Source organism: Poromitra crassiceps (assembly GCF_964638095.1).
Source record: "Poromitra crassiceps genome assembly, chromosome: 3".
NCBI classification, from domain to species: domain Eukaryota; kingdom Metazoa; phylum Chordata; class Actinopteri; order Beryciformes; family Melamphaidae; genus Poromitra; species Poromitra crassiceps.
In genome coordinates, this window is record NC_139625.1 from 27,757,581 (window position 1) to 27,776,940 (window position 19,360).

Here is a 19,360-nt window from a genome sequence, read left to right on the forward strand (position 1 = left end):
GTGAGAACTCCCTCAACGTCTACTTACAACACATTTGTAGGATTGTGCGTAATTATCTTTTTGTCCCCGGGTGTTTTAACTATATCATCAAATGTGCTTGGTTTTTAAACCAGATTGGTATGGTTCCATTTTAGGTGTTTATATTCAGCAGCGTTTCTTAACATACACTGAACAAAAATATAAACGCAACACTTTTGTTTTGCTCCCATTTTTCATGAGTTTACATAAAAGATCTAAGACTTTTCCTATTCCCACAAATGGCTTATTCCTCTTAAGTTTTGTTCACACATTTTTTGTTCCAAATTTGTTTAAATCCATGTTAGTGAGCACTTCTCCGTTGCCAAAATAATCCATCCACCTGATAGGTGTGTAGCATATCAAGCTGCTGATTAACAGCATGATTACTGCACAGGTGTGCCTTCGGCAGGTTACAATATTGCTGCCTTCAAATACGGTCGTGTTTGCCATGTTCATGAGAAAAGTCCATATGAATGCCCCCCTCCTGTGGTATTCACAACTTTAGAGGTGGACATTTTAGGAAAGCTCTGAGTTCACGAAGAATGGGAGCACAAACGAAAGTCTTGCGTTTATATTCAGTATATGAATCATGATAGGTGTGTAGTAACATTCATCTCTCATCCTCTGTCTTTCATGGCAGTAGTCTCATCAGGAATGCACATTTGAAGAGGTTGTTTTATTTAACATCTTTTCTGCCTTGCTCAAGGCCAGCAGATCCTTAATGTTGATAGGTGGTTCATGTGTTTGCGGAACCAAATTGTCCTTTTGCCATTGAGCAATAATGGCATACCACGCGGATGTCTCATAGGCCCTTGCCTCGCTCTGTTTTATTCTTAGTTCCTGTATTAATTCACACTCTTCCTCCAGACTCTGTTCTCTAGTTTTTTCTCTAATCACATCTCTCTATCTTTCTGTCTGATGAGGAGCGCATAAGATTCTTACTGTGTTGATTCTTGTTTCTCATAGTAGACGCATAAGATTCTTACTGTGCTGTATCTATTTCTCATAGTAGACGCATAAGATTCTTACTGTGCTGTATCTGTTTCTCATAGTAGACGCATAAGATTCTTACTGTGCTGTATCTGTTTTCATAGTAGACGCATAAGATTCTTACTGTGCTGTATCTGTTTCTCATAGTAGACGCATAAGATTCTTACTGTGCTGTATCTGTTTCTCATAGTAGACGCATAAGATTCTTACTGTGCTGTATCTTATTTCTCATAGTAGATGTGAGGCTTGCCTGTCCCGTTCCCTCATTGGTGTTTAATTCTTAGTTTCTTCTCCTGGTGACAGGATGAAGGAAAGCAGCTGTTGTGGTTTTCAGCTCTATGTCACACTGTTCTCGGAAAGTGGAAACCCCGTCGTCCACCTTTTTAATTTCAGCACGAACCTTGATGTATTTATATATATTTTATATATATATTATTAGATATTTATGACATAAAGTGAGTTACGAGAATGGCAAGCAGTGTTGAATTGCCATGAAGATAGTATGTTTGACACATGAGAGATCTGCTGTTAAGTAGGCCATTTAGACCGGCAGCGCTGTGTTTATTTTAAGCATTCTCTGTGCCAGCGGTCTTTAAATTCACCTGTCAAGTTTCAATGGTGTCACTTTCCAGAGGGCTGTACTCTGCGAGTGTGCAGAATGCTCTTCACAAAGCCAACAAGCTCTATTTTTAGGGGCTTTTAATGGTTGAGTCTTTTCATGGAAACATAAAAAAAGCTTAATTGCTGGCATGTAGATCAATCAAAACTATGCTGTGCTAAAGATTAAAAAAAATGTCTCCACCTAAAACAAAATTCATGCCTAATAGCTAAAGCAGAAATAAATAAAAAATCAGTTTTTTCGTATGATAATTGACAGTTACATTTCAATATGTGTGAACATGAACAACTCTCTCCCAAAGCTAGAAACCAGAGAACTAAGTGTCCAATCAGTGGCCGACAAAATAACTCAGAGGATGTGCGCTCAGAAGAGCGCTCACATCAGCTCAGTGTGTCAGGTACAGGACAAAAAAACAATAAACTTGCAGTGTTTCCTCCAGGATTTCTTTCAGCAGCGGTGGCCGAGGGCCGGGGCCCGGGTGGGGGGTGGGACGGTGGTTAAGCGCGTGCCGTACGACGACGCCGGCTCGGAGAATTGCACTGATTTACTTTTTTTGCTTTGCACCATTTATTTCTCTGATGATAAATAATGTAATGTTTGTTTGTAGCATCTGTACCTTCATGCTGCTTTTCTTGGCCAGGTCCCCCAAAAAATGTGATCTTATTTTGAAGCACCGGTGGCCAGGATTTACTAGCGGTGCGCCACCGCTACTAAATGCATATAGGAAACCCTGACTTGGAAAGTAAAGTCATGTCCGCACACTGGATAATGCTCCCGGTCGGTAGTGAGAGTCTTCTTAGTAGAGTGCTGCGCCAACAAGCTCGAGGTTTACGATCAATAAAGAAGGCGGAAGAGGACGCACATCAGCTCACTACTGACCGGGAGCACTGTCCAGTGTGCCGACATTACTTTATTTTTCAACAGTCTTGGCAGCAACAGCAAATATTGCACCTTCTGTTTGTGACGTCATGTTCAGATGCATTGTAGTGGGGCCTGGCAACAAGACTGTTTTTAACTTCAACAACTGACTCATCCTGTTGTTGACAACTGAGATTGATCCTTCACCCATATAAACAGATGGGAAAGCTCTTCAGTTCATTCAGGCTGAAAAGATGTTCTACGAGGTGGCACTGATCGAGCTCACCGCCCTCCAGGGCAGCACAGGCAAGTACTCCTGCTCTTCATGATACTAAAAGCTTCTGGGAATATACAGGACATATTATGCCATGCAGGTCAGGATAGCTCACACACTTTGACTCAAAGCTGTGGAGGCACCTAAACCCCACATGATCCAGTTAAGCTGTTCAGCTGAGCGACAGTGGAGGGCTGTGGTTGGTTGTAGTGGGCAGCTCTGCAGTGTGCCCGACAGTGGAGGGCTGTGGTTGTAGCGGGCAGCTCTGCAGTGTGCCCGACAGTGGAGGGCTGTGGTTGTAGTGGGCAGCTCTGCAGTGTGCCCAACAGTGGAGGGCTGTGGTTGGTTGTACCGGGCAGCTCTGCAGTGTGCCCGACAGTGGAGGGCTGTGGTTGGTTGTAGTGGGCAGCTCTGCAGTGTGCCCGACAGTGGAGGGCTGTGGTTGTAGTGGGCAGCTCTGCAGTGTGCCCGACAGTGGAGGGCTGTGGTTGTAGTGGGCAGCTCTGCAGTGTGCCCGACAGTGGAGGGCTGTGGTTGTAGCGGGCAGCTCTGTAGTGTGCCCGACAGTGGTGGGCTGTGGTTAGTTGTAGCGGGCAGCTCTGTAGTGTGCCCGACAGTGGAGGGCTGTGGTTGTATCGGGCAGCTCTGCAGTGTGCCCGACAGTGGAGGGCTGTGGTTGTAGCGGGCAGCTCTGCAGTGTGCCCGACAGTGGAGGGCTGTGGTTGTAGCGGGCAGCTCTGCAGTGTACCCGACAGTGGAGGGCTGTGGTTGGTTGTAGCGGGCAGCTCTGCAGTGTGCCCGACAGTGGAGGGCTGTGGTTGGTTGTAGCGGGCAGCTCTGCAGTGTGCCCGACAGTGGAGGGCTGTGGTTGGTTGTAGCGGGCAGCTCTGCAGTGTGCCCGACAGTGGAGGGCTGTGGTTGGTTGTAGTGGGCAGCTCTGCAGTGTGCCCCACAGTGGAGGGCTGTGGTTGTAGCGGGCAGCTCTGCAGTGTACCCGACAGTGGAGGGCTGTGGTTGTAGCGGGCAGCTCTGCAGTGTGAAGTGTGTGCTTTTGTGTGTTTGCTCAGCAAACCTTCCCTGGGTAAACAAAGGTTAAAACGCAACTTCCGACATTATGCAACCTGCGTCAACAATCTACAGACTGCTTAATGTACGAGAAAATCTGTAGATGATTACACAATGTGTTTTCATAACACTCCAGAATTCTGTTCTTTAGCTCGCCAAGCCAATAGGAAATGACGATCCGTTTGACCTAAGTCCATCTTCTTTATTTACAATAAGCCCAGCGGAGCTCTGAGCAGGCGCTCGCAGCAGGGCCGGTCATCCATCACCTGCTCCAGACGTCTGCCACTTCCTCTCTGTCTGCTGCTGAGGCTGCAGCCCACAGCGTGGGCACAGTGCAGTTAGGGGACAGGCATAGTACAAGACAAATGGCCGCACTTGGCCTTATCTCATTAGTTGCTTGCTGTATGGCACCGTGGAATACTGAAGCGCCTGATTCAGCACTCACTGGGATTGAATACTGGTCTTCTCCTGGGGCAGAGCTGGCACCAGCTGCAGTCCACAAGCTTGCCTGCTCATCCCATTACCGTGGTCCATCCTCCCATTTCCCTGTGTCTGATGATGGTCCTCATTTTGTGCTTTCTGTAATGCAGAACACAGCCTTTATCTTTACCTTCTCCTACTAGCATTTATTTGTACAGTTTGCATCTTGCCTGGATTGAAAACGGGAAACATCCCGTGTGTGTGTGTGTGTGTGTGTGTGTGTGTGTGTGTGTGTGTGTGTGTGTCACACTGTGTTCCAGTGGGCGTGGTGAGTGTGTTGTTTGACTCCCATATCCTCTCTCTCCTGCCCTTATCTCCGCTGTCTTGTCTCTCTCCAGTCTCCAGTCGGCTCCACTCTACCGTTCAGGCTGCACTTGCTTCACCTCCACAGTCCCCAGTGCTGCCAGGCAGACAGATAGCCAGATCTCCAGGCTTTTGGGATTCATTTTTCAATCTCTACAGAGAGGGAAACGGTGCGATACAAGAGAGCAAGAACTAGTGATAGAGTGAGGGATAGAAAGGACAGACAGAGAGACTTGAGAGGTTTGTTGGCAGTGATTCCATGCCCTGTGTTTGTGTAACAGGGCCTCAGGAGGAGGCTATGTTGGGCTCCGCGGGATGGGCCACCCCAGAGGAGCTTTCGGAGCAGGCCTTCCAGGCACAGCACCTCGAACGGCTGGCCCAGCTCTGCATCATGAGCAAGAGGTAGGTGCCACCATTTTGCCCTGTATTTAATGGGGCGTTACATGCTCGGTGTGTTTAAGGGCACGGCAGGCTCATCAGAAGTGAGAATTTATAGTCAAACAAAACGTTCACGGGTCTAACTGTTTTGTATATGCTCTCTTAGATGGCATTCTTCTTCAGTTTTATTCATTTGTCATTTCACAGCTCGAATCTGAGCTGAGTGCAAATGCCTGTCTGTTGTAAAAGTAGCACTTTTATTTATATAGGTTAATTACCTCATCTTGGTTTTCAAGATTAGACTTAATTAGATTTTAGATAAATAATATACTGCATTATCATTGTTTTTGATTTATGCCCATCTTCTTGATGATTTTGCTTGCTGGGGTAAATTTTTCGTGACTGTCTTATTATTATTATTATTATTATTATTTTCTTTATAGAAAGTTCACAAACGTGTCGTACTCTATGAAAATGTTTGGAACAGAAGTCATTGCTGTTCTTACCTTTTACTTTTTTACATTGTGAGACCTGGATATTTTATTGAGGTCACACACACAAAATTTTAAAATAAAACATGATTCTTGTGCATGTATGAACACACATACGTGCACATAGAGGAGAAACAGACACAAACACACATGTAATCGCACACGCCTTTCTGGAATGGAATTTTTTCCGCACTAAATAAACTCCAGCATGAAGTATTTTTGGCAGCGTTGAATTTCCCTGTAGATGTGGAGAAAAGAGACACCGTCCCGTATACGTGCGTTTCGAGTGTTGCCAGAGGAACACCTTAACTAGATCTGGTGTCTCCTGTTGCAGGGGTACTTTGTTAGGCCATAGCATGCACACATTTTCTATGTCTCTGTTGTCATTGCTGGGATTAAGCCATTTAACCTGGTTGCCAGAGAGGTGACAGAGGGTGGAAGGCTTGCTGGGTGGAGGGTTGGTCATGGTCCTTCATTGAGCCGAAGAGATGAATGAGATGGTACTGATTGTGTATGACTGTACCCAGCAAAGGCTTGGGTTTCTGGGTAAATAAGGACAGGCAGAAATTTGATTCTGCTCTTTGATCTTTTGTATCAGACATCAGAAACTTGCAGAACGTATAAAAATGCTGGTAACAAATAGTGAACAAACGGTATAAAATGCCCTTGGTGTCTTCATTTCAGGCCTCAGTCTTCGCTGATGCCCAAAGCCTTCATTGTGTCAAACCATCGGCGTTGGCATCGTCGCTTTCTGTGGGAAGGAAGTTGTAATCCTTCCTGAATCTTTCAGCGGTGTAGGAAGTCCTTTGGGCCGGTGAAGCGCTTTTCTGTCTTCGGCGATCAGATGTCCCCCGAGGACCTTCGAAGACAGTGCAAACCGACACCCGGGCCATTACTAATTGAAGGGAAGTGTGGCTTTAGAACAGTGATGCTGACATCTGTCACACTAAACAGAGCTTGCTCTACATCCATAGGCACACGTGAGGGTGTGAGGATGATGAACGCCCTTGGCGGATATGAAGGGAACAGCTGGCGGATCCTAAATGTGCCACATTATGGTCACCTTGCTTAGCACTAAAGGGACACAGCCCAGTAAAGCAAGCTGTGGGCGCCATAGCTCCTGTAATTCACCCTGGAGACAAGACAGCCAGCGCTGGCAGAAAGAGGAGGTTTCAACTTCTTCCATAAGGCCACAGCCCTGTCGTCTCTAATCACAGCACACGCGCGTTTAGATTTATCATGCCGCTCCGCTCCAAACAGTGAAACGGATACCTTCACCTGACAATGCAGCACGCCCCACTAAGCTTGATTAAGGTCAGCCATTGTTATCCTCTCTGAAAAGACTAATTTATGTGTTGAAGCTGAATAAGAATGCCAGAGCACAGATAGATTTCATCTGCTAACCTAGATTGATCCCATTAAAAGAGACGGCTTTTCTTTTCAGCAGCTATCAGGTAGCACATTATTTACTTCACATTTCCACACTGAACAAAAGTTTGCTTACTGGTGCCATCTTCCTTTCCTTTCAGACCTCATCTTGCTTTAGAATACAGTGGTAAGGTATGTATGTTTCATTCTGTCTTAACCCTTCTATTCAGATAAGTGAACAAATAAAGATTTAAATGGCACTCATAACCCCCCCCCTGTCATTTTCAATGTGTCTTTCAAGGCCACTAAGATCCACCAGAGGGCCTTTGGTAACGACCACCCAGTTACAGCCAGGAGCCTGGAGCTTTTGGCCAACGTCTATGCTGAGATTGGCAAGACTGAATATTCAGGTAAACAATCACACAGTCACACAGAGTGGTAAACACAACTGCCATCTTGAAGTTAGGCTACTACAACAGGATTGTACAAGGACTTGTGCGCATTAATGGACAGTCAAAGATGGCCGTGCGATTCCGAAAACAACACCTAAGCAGCCAGTTGAGAACACCCTTCCCGACAGTGGATCATTTACCACTGTTAACACTGTCTGAGGTGGGAGAATGGAGACCTTGCTGTGCCAAGTTTACATGAGGCTGTCTCCTGGCACTTGCTTTATACGGAGCCCGGGACTGGTCATCGGGAGAAAAAATATTTATGTCATGGCCATGATTTCCTGTAACGATTCAAGATGCAGTTCAAGCTCTCGTTTTATTTTTTCATGCACACGAGATATAATTCATCCCCTCGATCTTGTTAAAATTAGAGCTCGTTTCGGTTTATTCGTGCCACGACGACACGAGATACAATTGACTCCCTGGCTTTCCTATTTACGTGCACACTGCCAAAACGTGCCCTTGTAATAGTGATATCATGCTCTGAATATATAATGTAATCTATTGGTGATTATATTTAAATGTGGCACTGTGTCCTGGGTGTGTTGCATCCACCTGATTGTGTTTACATGGCCTGAAGGTTAAGTGGCTAAATACTGTATGTTGCAATATTTGGGGGATAGGCCTATTCAGTGTAAACAATGGATATTAACATCAGTGTTGGGGGTAACGCATTACAAAACTTACATATTAGCAGTAACTCAGTAATATTACCAATAGTTTTTCAGTAATATTATACCAGTAAGTAACACAAGTTACAAATTTACTATCATTTTTTTAATCAAAGCACATATAAAGACAATAATTTCCTAATGAAATGTTATGTTTTTATGCAAATAACCACTATAGATGACAATAACAAAGGAAAAGGATAACATTTAGAATTTTGGACGGTTTACAATTACAAGACAGTTTAAATTATTTTTCAGGATGATTCCGGGGCAGCGATGTCATTCTGCTGCTGCTGTTATTTTAGTGAAAGTAATGCAAAAGTAGTGTAATAAGTAATGAGTTACTCTACACAGACAGTAATATAGTAAAGTAACTTATTACTGTCAAATGAAAGTAACTAGTAATATGTAGTATATTAGCTTTTGAAAGTAACTTGATCAACACTGATTAACATATCAAATCCTTATAGACATATCTGCAATATACCTAAAGTCCCAAACGCACTGATGCTCGTGTTTTGAAGTCCACCCATTGTTTTAAACGGCCGAACACGCACCAAGAGCGTTCTGACGCGCGTCTAACTGTCTTGACGCCCGTACTCCGAACCTGTTTCAATTTTGGAGCGTCAAATGAGGTTCCAGCAGCGACCAAAGCGCTCTGAACTCCCCCCTCCCTCTCTGCCCACTTCCATTCCCGTCTGTCTCGCTATACTCCTCAAACAAATCTCACTGCAGTTTAAATACAGCAAGCATGTAAATACGCTACACACTATAGCAAGAACAAAGTGAGAATAATGTTCTAAACGCATCGGCTAGCAAAATATAGCCTATCCCTGGATGTCATGATGAGATTAGATTGGTGAAAGTTTGGACAGAATGATTGCATCATTTTCTCCCGCAACGCTGCCCTTTTTTTCTCCCGCTCTGCACGGCAGACAGGTAGGATGATCCAACAGCCTCTGAATGACAGGGGCTCAAAACTACAGTATAACAACTTTTTTTTCATGCTTGCAGTGCGCTATAGGGCAGAACAAGTTTCGCTCCCTGTGTGTTTCGGGCTTAACAGATACCTTTTAAGTTGCACAAAATCGAGGGAACGAATTGTATCTCGTGCGCACGAATGGACTAAAACCTGCGCACGTTACAGTAAATTGTGAACTCAATATAACTTTTTTTGGCAACTCCCGGGCTCCGTACTTTAAAGCACTTCAGTTAACCTTTCTAAAAATGTCAACTCAAGGAAGCGTTAAATTAATAAACACACTAGCAGTACTGATGGACATGAGAGTGGTTTTATTTAGAGCCGAAAGGCAAATTGGCTTTGTGGCTTTGACAGTTTGAGGCCACTGTTTTGTTGTACCCATGCTCGGCTTGCATTAGGAGAAAGCTCAAGCTACATTCTTCTCCTGTTTTGAAACTTGGCATTTTTGTGAAGGCTGGTCTGCTGTAGATGATGTGAAGGCTGGTCTGCTGTAGATGATGTGAAGGCTGGTCTGCTGTAGATGATGAGAAGGCTGGTCTGCTGTAGATGATATGAAGGCTGGTCTGCTGTAGATGATGTGAAGGCTGGTCTGCTGTAGATGATGTGAAGGAAGGCTGGTCTGCTGTAGATGATATGAAGGCTGGTCTGCTGTAGATGATGTGAAGGAAGGCTGGTCTGCTGTAGATGATGAGAAGGCTGGTCTGCTGTAGATGATGAGAAGGCTGGTCTGCTGTAGATGATATGAAGGCTGGTCTGCTGTAGATGATGTGAAGGCTGGTCTGCTGTAGATGATGTGAAGGAAGGCTGGTCTGCTGTAGATGATATGAAGGCTGGTCTGCTGTAGATGATGTGAAGGAAGGCTGGTCTGCTGTAGATGATATGAAGGCTGGTCTGCTGTAGATGATGTGAAGGCTGGTCTGCTGTAGATGATATGAAGGCTGGTCTGCTGTAGATGATGTGAAGGCTGGTCTGCTGTAGATGATGTGAAGGAAGGCTGGTCTGCTGTAGATGATATGAAGGCTGGTCTGCTGTAGATGATGAGAAGGCTGGTCTGCTGTAGATGATATGAAGGCTGGTCTGCTGTAGATGATATGAAGGCTGGTCTGCTGTAGATGATGAGAAGGCTGGTCTGCTGTAGATGATATGAAGGCTGGTCTGCTGTAGATGATATGAAGGCTGGTCTGCTGTAGATGATATGAAGGCTGGTCTGCTGTAGATGATGAGAATGCTGGTCTGCTGTAGATGATATGAAGGCTGGTCTGCTGTAGATGATATGAAGGCTGGTCTGCTGTAGATGATATGAAGGCTGGTCTGCTGTAGATGATGAGAAGGCTGGTCTGCTGTAGATGATGTGAAGGCTGGTCTGCTGTAGATGATGAGAAGGAAGGCTGGTCTGCTGTAGATGATGAGAAGGCTGGTCTGCTGTAGATGATATGAAGGCTGGTCTGCTGTAGATGATATGAAGGCTGGTCTGCTGTAGATGATGTGAAGGCTGGTCTGCTGTAGATGATATGAAGGCTGGTCTGCTGTAGATGATATGAAGGCTGGTCTGCTGTAGATGATATGAAGGCTGGTCTGCTGTAGATGATATGAAGGCTGGTCTGCTGTAGATGATATGAAGGCTGGTCTGCTGTAGATGATGAGAAGGCTGGTCTGCTGTAGATGATGAGAAGGCTGGTCTGCTGTAGATGATATGAAGGCTGGTCTGCTGTAGATGATATGAAGGCTGGTCTGCTGTAGATGATGTGAAGGCTGGTCTGCTGTAGATGATATGAAGGCTGGTCTGCTGTAGATGATATGAAGGCTGGTCTGCTGTAGATGATATGAAGGCTGGTCTGCTGTAGATGATATGAAGGCTGGTCTGCTGTAGATGTCAGAAGGAGATATACAGTACAGTACCGAGTACCCTTGTTGGTGAGTCAGCTTTCAGAGGCAGTGAGCCGGGCCTGCTACGTAAGGGCAAAGCACTAAGATTTACAACATTCCTTGTTATTAGTTTGAGCTGACTTTCTTGAACGTGCCAGGGGACATAACAAAGTGAAAGGTCAGAGAACAGTGGATAATGTGCTGTTCCAATAGGTCACATGGTGCCGTGCTCTAGGTCACATGGTGCCGTGCTCTCCCGGCACATGTTCCTCTGTACGTTTTGTGTGTTTCTGCACTTTTTGTGGCCTTCAGTTTGTATTGTACACATAGGAATCCTCTTTGACCTGGGACGGCTGCAATAGGTTGTTAAAGTGTTTACAGCTCTCCTCTAGATCCCTTTATCCAGGCCCATAGCATACTATTGACTAGTATACTCTTGAAATTGTTTTTATACTATACATATTCATGTTTTGTTTATTTTAGTATTTCATAATTATACTATAACACCAGTACTACAGTTATACTGTACTGTGTCATGCAGCGCTACTGGTGGTGAATACTATGAAGCTATAATTGACCAAATTACAAACTGCTGTACATTGGAAGAAGTTCATTTTTCACTCAAATTATCACAGCGTTGTGAAAGCAGTTAAACACATGCAAACTACTCTGCAAATAATTGTAATATTTCAGCGCAGAATGTAATTTAGGTACAGTCATGGGGAAAAGTATGACTGTAATAACACATCACTCTGGAATTAGATATTATTAATCCCATGTTGTGGCAGCATCACTGGCCTGGAATCCAAACTCCGTCTGCTAAAGGATCAAATAAACATTCAAAGATTGATCTATCTATCTCTATCTATCTATCTATCTATCTATCTATCTATCTATCTATCTATCTATCTATCTATCTATCTATCTATCTATCTATCTACAGTATCTATCTGTCTGTCTGTCTGTCTGTCTGTCTATCTATTTATCTCAGTGGTTCTCAAAGTGACCCTCAGGGGTCCTGAAAGGGGTTTCAGGGGGTCCCCAGCAAAAAGAGGAATCGTTCATTTTCACTATAATACCACCCATAAGTAACACAATGAGAGAATGTATGACTATTTTGGTCATGGGTTTCATACACTTTCTGTAATAAAACATCTAAAAGCAAAAGTCTTATCAGATGGGGGTCCGTGCTCTAATTTGTGTCAGTCTAGGGGGTCCTTGACGTGAAAAGGTTTGAGAACCACTGTAATAGAGTGACTAATCAATCAATGTGGATAAATCACAAACAACTACAATATTAAGATAATTGAGATAACAGGTTAACTTTAGAACTTTTTCAAAATATATAAATGAAGGTAAATAAAGGAACAACATTTTGTCATCGAACCCTGAGGTAAAAGTTTTACTAAATCAAAACTTACATTATGTCAGATGTGTAGTCTTGAAATGTTTTGACACAGTTTCTTTGTTGTTCTTGTGGGAATGATGGCAGAACTGCTTTTGAAAACTGAAACAAGATAATTTAAAATTTGATTTGGTCAACATCACACACAAGTCAGTGCTATGAGGCAGTAGCAAGCACTAAACAAGTGTGTGGAGAGTCAAGGAAGGGATCAACTCCTAGTTACTAAGCTCTATGTGGCAGTGACAGAGTTAACCCAGAAAGGTCTGTCCTGATCTCTATGTGGCAGTGACAGAGTTAACCCCGAAAGGTCTGTCCTGCTTTGCATGTTTAACTTCACTTCATCGCCGGTCTCCTGAGCTGACCGCAGACTCCAGTGGTTTTCGGTGCGAGGTGCAGCGCTACCTTCATACTCATGCATGGCTATGGTTCTCTTGCTAGACTCCCTGGGTCAGTGTGTGTCTGCGCTGTCCAAGCGGTTTGCTGCTGCCGAGTCCGTCAGAGACACCGTCCGCTGTCTTGCTCACAAAAAGTTCCGCCACAGAAAGGACACCCACCACCACCACGAGGACACACAGAAAACCAAGGTAACACTTTAAATCCTCTCTGAATGTCTTGTAAGGGAGACAATAAAGAATAATCTAATCTAATCAAAATACCTGCAGGCATCAGCTGTGCTTCCAGGGGTATGAGCCACTTGTTTGACTACATGTAAAAGACCTGTGCCTTTCAACTGCTTGCTTTTAGTCTTTGTTCAAACTGTCTTTAGAACTTGTCTGCTGTATACTGAACCCAAACTGTTCCTAATGCTCTGTCAAGGTACTTTACCATTATAAAGTCCCCACCTCCATACTAAAGAGGCCAAGCCCCAACTGCTATGGGTCAGAAGCAGAACCCACCCACAGACGGAAAGGCGAGCGGAGGGTTCGATTCAGGGAGCCAGAGACCACTGTCCATGGTGAGCAAACACAGAAACCAAAACACAGTCAGCCGTGACCACAGGGCCGCAGGATCCTAGTTGTTTTGGCGGTTTGCCAGCCTGCTCAGCGAGGTTCACATGAGTTATGCTCAGTCGTGTTTGTTTGTACAAGCAGAGAGAAAGTGCTGCCCCCTGGTGCACCGACGCCTCATCCAAACTACTACAGTCCCTCTACACACACACATACAAGGTCATTCAACATGCGTTATATGGCGATGAAGCTCACAAATAAGTGAATGTATTCATACTGTAACTGCATGAATATAAATTGGATAATTTGTGGGATTCTACCTTTAAATCTGTGTTAGCCCAGCTTGCACCATATCCAACAAAGGTTTCTGCCTTGCACTTACAGTAGCACTAAAACCCAATGAACAAAACACATTCAAAACATCCTGAGATTGCATCGTAAACTATTGTCCTTTGGGGACAATAGTTGTAGTATTTAATGTAATGCTGCGAGAAGTCCAAACACGAGCAAGTGATTTACTCTTCATGGTTAATTATGCATGCAAATGAGGCAACGTGGAGCCTGTTCCAGAGAGATAATAGCGTTTGTAAAGGCACAGCAGAGCCAGTTGTAGCTGCTGTGATGTACAGCAGAGTTGAGTTTGGCTCTTCTTGACTGACGTCCTTCTTTTCTGTCTACTTCACAGACATTCCGTACTATGACTATTTAGGTGGTGAGTCTGACAACGTGTTCACAATCACTAAATATTATGCATGAGTGTCAACTACACTGCACTGTCTATTTGCAAAAATGTATATCATTCTGTGTGTGTAAAAAAACAAAAAAAGGCACAATAACCTACTATAGTACAATGTAATACTGTGTAGGTGGTTCTGACTTTCTGATGCATTTTACCTCTCACTCACACTCACTTTACAATGTTTGAAGCACTGAGAGCACAGTTTGTGTGACCTCTCTACTATAATTAGTAACACATCAACTCCTCCAGCCAGCACCAGCCTCCTGCCACGTGTCCTGGTTGGGTCAGGAGGAGGAAGGAGAGCACGGCGCATGTTACAATTCAAATTGGGACTAGCCAAGCCAAGACGCTCATTTACAAATCCAAATGTTTTGTGACAAACACATTGGTCTTGTTTCCTCTGGATGTGTGTAGCCTACGAGACGACGCCGGCCCGCCCCCACCTCGCCCTGTTCACCTGCCTGTTCCTGCTGATGTCATTCCTGGGCGTGGCCATGTACTGCACAGACCGCCGGCGCCCGCAGCGAGCGTGCCGGGAGCTGGAGGCCGCGCTGGCCGTCTACCTACTGCATATGAAACAGCTGCTCTGGGGCTGCTGGATATGGCTGACCATGCAATGACTGAAGACCAACCACAGGTGGAGACATGGAGCATCATTTAATGTTTCCAACACCCCTCCTTTACCTCTCTTTGAAGGTGCCCGGGCCCACACACACACCTCAGCCGTTTGGCAGGCTCTGTGCACTCTCTGTGTTGAGATGAACTGCTCTCACAGTGAAAAAGGGGAGAAAAGTGTAATCCCAGAAAGATGTAGCTTCCATGTCTGTATGTACAGTATATATGTACCGAGGCGGCAGGTGTTGCCGCTCTTCATATAAGTTGTAATGGCGTTTTGCACATCTGCAATGTTGACGCTCACGTGTAATGCTCACTTAATCACAGCAACCATTTGATTCTTTTCAGTTCGAGTCACAATCTATTGTGAGTGAATGTTTCCATGGAATGCAAATATTAATTTCACGACATCATTTTGTGTATATCAGATGTGACACAGAACTGAATGTGTATATATGGTTCCGTATACTAAGGACTATCACAATTGTCAGCCTTGTAATTGCACATAAATGAATGTAGAGACGTGTGGAAGTGGCTTTGGGTTGGCACGGTACACCTTTGAGATCAGGGGGGAGGAAGCACAAAATGTGGAAACTCTTTGATAACGATCATGAGAAAGAGACACAGGGCTGCAACACTTCACCAGTCAGATGAGGGAGTGGATGAAAAGACCTTTTCCTTCAGACTTTATACTGTGTAGTCTTCTGTGCACCTGACCGTCTTTAGTCAAATACATGGTTGATTCCTAGTTGAACAGAGGAGAAACTCTGCAGCACAATATAACAAGTTCTCTCTCCTTATGTATCGTCCAAGAGAATATACATGTAGTCAAACTGAATGAATGCTAATTCTTTTGGCAGTGTTCCTCTTTATAACTGCTTGAATGCCACAAAATGATACCCTTTATCATAAATGTTATTTATTCTTCTATACTGTATATCTGCATCTACAGTACGCAAATATCCAATTTTACATTATCTTTGACTTTTTTTCTGTAACCGGTTACATTTCTATTTTCGAAAAAGAAAAGAAAAATCAATATTCAGGTTTTAATCTTGATGTCAAATGCTCATCAAGCTTTAGACAAGTTTTTGGATGGGCGTGGGCTTATGAAATATGTACGATATGTACAGACAAATCTAGGATGTAGGCCTACAGTACTCCTCATTTAAGTTTGTTAGCATGAGGCCAAACACAGACATGTTGTGGAACCAGTGTTATCTCGTCACTCCGTTCCTTTGTAGTAGCAAAACTAAATTCACTAAGCCAAACCACCAACAAAACATGGGCTAGGATTCTAAGGGCATAGAGATGTACAACCAACCATCGACCTCTCAATATGAGCAATAACACACATCACATAGTTTCCAGTAAAACATTCTTCTTTATATAACAGGTTTCAGGGAACACATAGGAAGCGTTGGATTTTGGTGGTCTTACATTTGAATGTCAGAGCAATATAAGGCTAATAACGCCTTTATGGAAGAAATACTCGGTACTGTTGAACTGAATTGTCATTAGCAATAAAACAATATCCAGTGAACCCATATCCTGTATGCCCATTTTGCTTAGCAACTGCATTTCACGGCTGTCTAAACATTTATGGTCACTTTGAAAGAAGTGCCTTTTTGGAGGGTTTTCTTAGTTCCTACCTTTTTTATGATTTGAATTGTTTTGAATAAAACTGTCATTGCATATCAAAGTCAATGAAGCAGACTTGCTTTCTTGTTTCAACATTTGGTAAGGTGTGTGTGTGTGTGTGTGTGTGTGTGTGTGTGTGTGTGTGTGTGTGTGTGTGTGTGTGTGTGTGTGTGTGTGTGTGTGTGTGTGTGTGTGTGTATATCAGGGAGAGAGATGCATGCAGGTGTGCGTGTCTGTGTCTAATCACAATATAAAGTATATTGGTCTGTAGCCTGATATTGTAAAGGGAAAGCCTGAGGTACTATGGAACAAGATAGGATCTGTTTGTCTCACACATGTTACTGAAGTATTTCGGACTGGCTGCCCGATATATGTATATTTTATATTATATCATATTATGAACTATGATCTCATTTATAAAATACATTTTGTAAATGTAGATACAGCTGTAAATACACTGCAAAAGCACACACCGTTGTACTTTGCTGCAGCATGCAAAGAATCCACACTTCACCAAGACGTGCTCATCCTACCTATCAGAGACACATTTGTTCGCTTATTTAAAAAAACATCCTATTATAACATCTAAAAACCACCCTATTCCTTTGTCATGCATAAGGTCCATGCACAAGTGACACAAAGACAACATGATCCATTTGAAGTGTCCTTTCTGCCAACCAGTGAGCCATCAGCATTGGGTTGCTCACTAGGGAATCTTGCTCATGAGTCAGGAGTTGGGGCGGAAACTAACTTGGTGTGCATTAAAATAGCTTAAGATAGCTGTATGTGCCTCAAAAGGGAATGCATACACATACTGGATAAATAAACTCAAGATGCTGAAATATATAGCAGGATTGTGTAGAGAGATTAACAGCTGTTGTGGTTTTCAAAGGAAAATCAATTACCTTTGTAGAGCAAAGCTAAAACCTTACATTTGATTCTATTCATAGTAAAAGCCAATTGATTCTGATTGTCTAAATAGGCAAACACAGGTGTTTCTCATGGCAGACAAGATGACTGTATGTGTGTGTGTGTATGTGTGTGTGTGTCCTCAGGCTTCTAGATCAGGCCAGTCTTGAGTTCGCCGTCGGAGCTGCGGCGCGAGGTGTGACCCAGTAGCAGGTCCTTCTCGTGGATCAGGCTGTCCAGCAGGTCCTCTTGTCTGTAGTTGTGGTAGACCTTCAGGAAGGCCATCACAGCTATCGCCAGCCAGGTGAGCCAGGCAGCCCACAGGCCAAACTGCATAGAAGACAAATCATTGCAGTTATGAATGGAATGGAGATGTTTGTCACCATCTGGAGGATAATACTAACAGCCTTACCTGAGCTATAGCAAACTGGTCATAGAAAGCAGAGTTGTCCAGGCCCAGCTCTAGATCAGTGTCCTGCAGGTCCTCACAGCTAAAACATAATGGTACATGCAAACAGGCATTTTTACGGGGAAACACGATGTAATGCAAGTTATGTGTAAAAGGTGGAGGTAATGTGTTGCACCCTCACCTGCTGGGCATGGAGCCGCCCTCGGTGATGGCGTCACACCACAGGTTGAAGCCCACACTGACGATGGTGCTGGACAGGAATACTGTGAACACCACCAGAGAGCTGATCACCAGGTTCAGGAAGGCGTTGAAGATGGAGCTGCGTGCACATACAACAGAGACGTTACACTACTGTGGCTGAGGGGGTCTTAGTGCTCAACATAAGGTTTAGAGATCATTCAATTCCTTGTTTTCCTGGGACGTGACAGTATAGGCCTAGGCTATATAACTCATCAGACTAGCTACAGGTATGATGGAGCATGATTCAGCTGGTTATAAGTCTATTAAATGCCTTGAATTCGAAAAAGAAAGAAACACTGACAGGCTAGATTCACAGCAAAAAAATGAGAAAACATCAAAACTGATAGCTACACAATGAATCTGCTGACTGCTGTTCAGAGGCAGCAAATGACATTCCCTGTACCAGCTGATGTGGGCAATATTCATTATGGACGACGACATGGTTTTTATAGGCCTATTCTGTGGAATACCAGAATAATAAACGCAGTCTTGTGTCAGAACAGCACGCATCGAAGGGCGTGGGGGGGATGGACATGAAAATACATTTACCACCTTTCACTGTCCGTAAGCATCAATTAGCATATAGCCTTTCGAGCAATTAATTGTGCCGAACAAGGCAAGCGCAAGTGACGGTCACTCACTCATCGTGTCCTTTGCATAGAAAGAAGAGCAGTCTCCATGCCTGCACTGCGGACAGGATGAGAGATGCTATCCCGACAAAAGTGATGAAGCTGCAGGAGGACTCGGGTCCCCACTCCTCCACGATGAAACGCTGCTTGGACACCGTGATGTTCTCGTTCTGCCACATGCCCCGCGTGAACAGCAGGCACTTGCCGCGGAAATCCTCACTGTTTTCCGACAGCGGCACCACGGCGATGAAACCGAAGACGAAGGCTAAAAAATAAAGGATGCATTGGGCGAAAATTAAATTGTCGAGGGCCATTTTTCTCTAGCCTAGCTCCCTCTTCTGTGCGCTCTGCGTCCCGGAGAGTCTGCGGCTGCGCAGTGCGGGCGCACCGTGGAGCGGAGGCGCAGCATCCGACCGAATGATGCGCTCTGCTGCAAATGAAATCAGGCCTATTCAGGCTCTCCATCTCATCTAGATCCAGAGAATGAGACTTGTCTTCGTTGGTGTCCCGATTGGGTATTTTAGTTAGGCTATTACTTCTGGAAACCCATATATCGCCTATATGAAACCCAGCAATGTTGTTGAATTTTGATTCTTAAAATGTCATCTCTAGGCTTAGCAGATGAGATTAAGCTCGAAAGAGTTGCATATTGGGTGATTTTAGTAATTATTAGTAATGAGCTAATCAATTGCCAGAAATAGGAAATTACTTTAATATAATTTAGCATAAAAAGGTGATCTAAGTCTAAGGCCGGGTTTTGTGATGTCCAGAAATCCATCTATTACCATGCGGTACAGTCATGCATGATGCAACCTTTTCCCATGAGCAGGGATGCGGCCCCGCGGTCATTTGCTGCATTTGCATCTGTCAATAAAGCATAGGCTATGGCTGAAAATCTTTAAAATTAAGCATGCAAGATCAAAAAAACAGCATAAATTAAAAGAAAGATAAAGAATGTGATGAAAGTACCTCACTTTGTGAATTTAATGTAATGTAATTTCATAATTGTAT

The 19,360-nt window shown here is 44.0% G+C and overlaps 2 protein-coding genes across 2 annotated transcripts; one reads left to right on the forward strand and one right to left on the reverse strand.

Annotated features, from left to right (window-relative positions):
• The first annotated feature begins 4,888 nt into the window (after positions 1 to 4,888).
• On the forward strand, positions 4,889 to 15,475 carry cUnh14orf180 (chromosome Un C14orf180 homolog). Its single transcript, XM_083634441.1, has 6 exons — positions 4,889 to 5,009; positions 7,006 to 7,036; positions 7,146 to 7,254; positions 12,659 to 12,804; positions 13,037 to 13,175; positions 14,321 to 15,475. Exons 1-6 carry the CDS (start codon positions 4,906 to 4,908, stop codon positions 14,524 to 14,526), a joined length of 735 nt encoding a protein of 244 aa, XP_083490567.1. The 5' UTR covers positions 4,889 to 4,905; the 3' UTR covers positions 14,527 to 15,475.
• A 1,746-nt stretch (positions 15,476 to 17,221) lies between these two features.
• Positions 17,222 to 18,758, reverse strand: LOC310772616 (transmembrane protein 179-like; the record flags this gene model as incomplete). Its single annotated transcript, XM_083632462.1, has 4 exons — positions 18,362 to 18,758; positions 17,662 to 17,799; positions 17,484 to 17,562; positions 17,222 to 17,401 (listed from the first exon to the last, which is right to left on the reverse strand). The coding sequence occupies exons 1-4, from the start codon at positions 18,661 to 18,663 to the stop codon at positions 17,222 to 17,224; spliced, it is 699 nt and encodes a 232-aa protein (XP_083488588.1). The 5' UTR covers positions 18,664 to 18,758.
• Between the last annotated feature and the right edge of the window lie 602 nt (positions 18,759 to 19,360).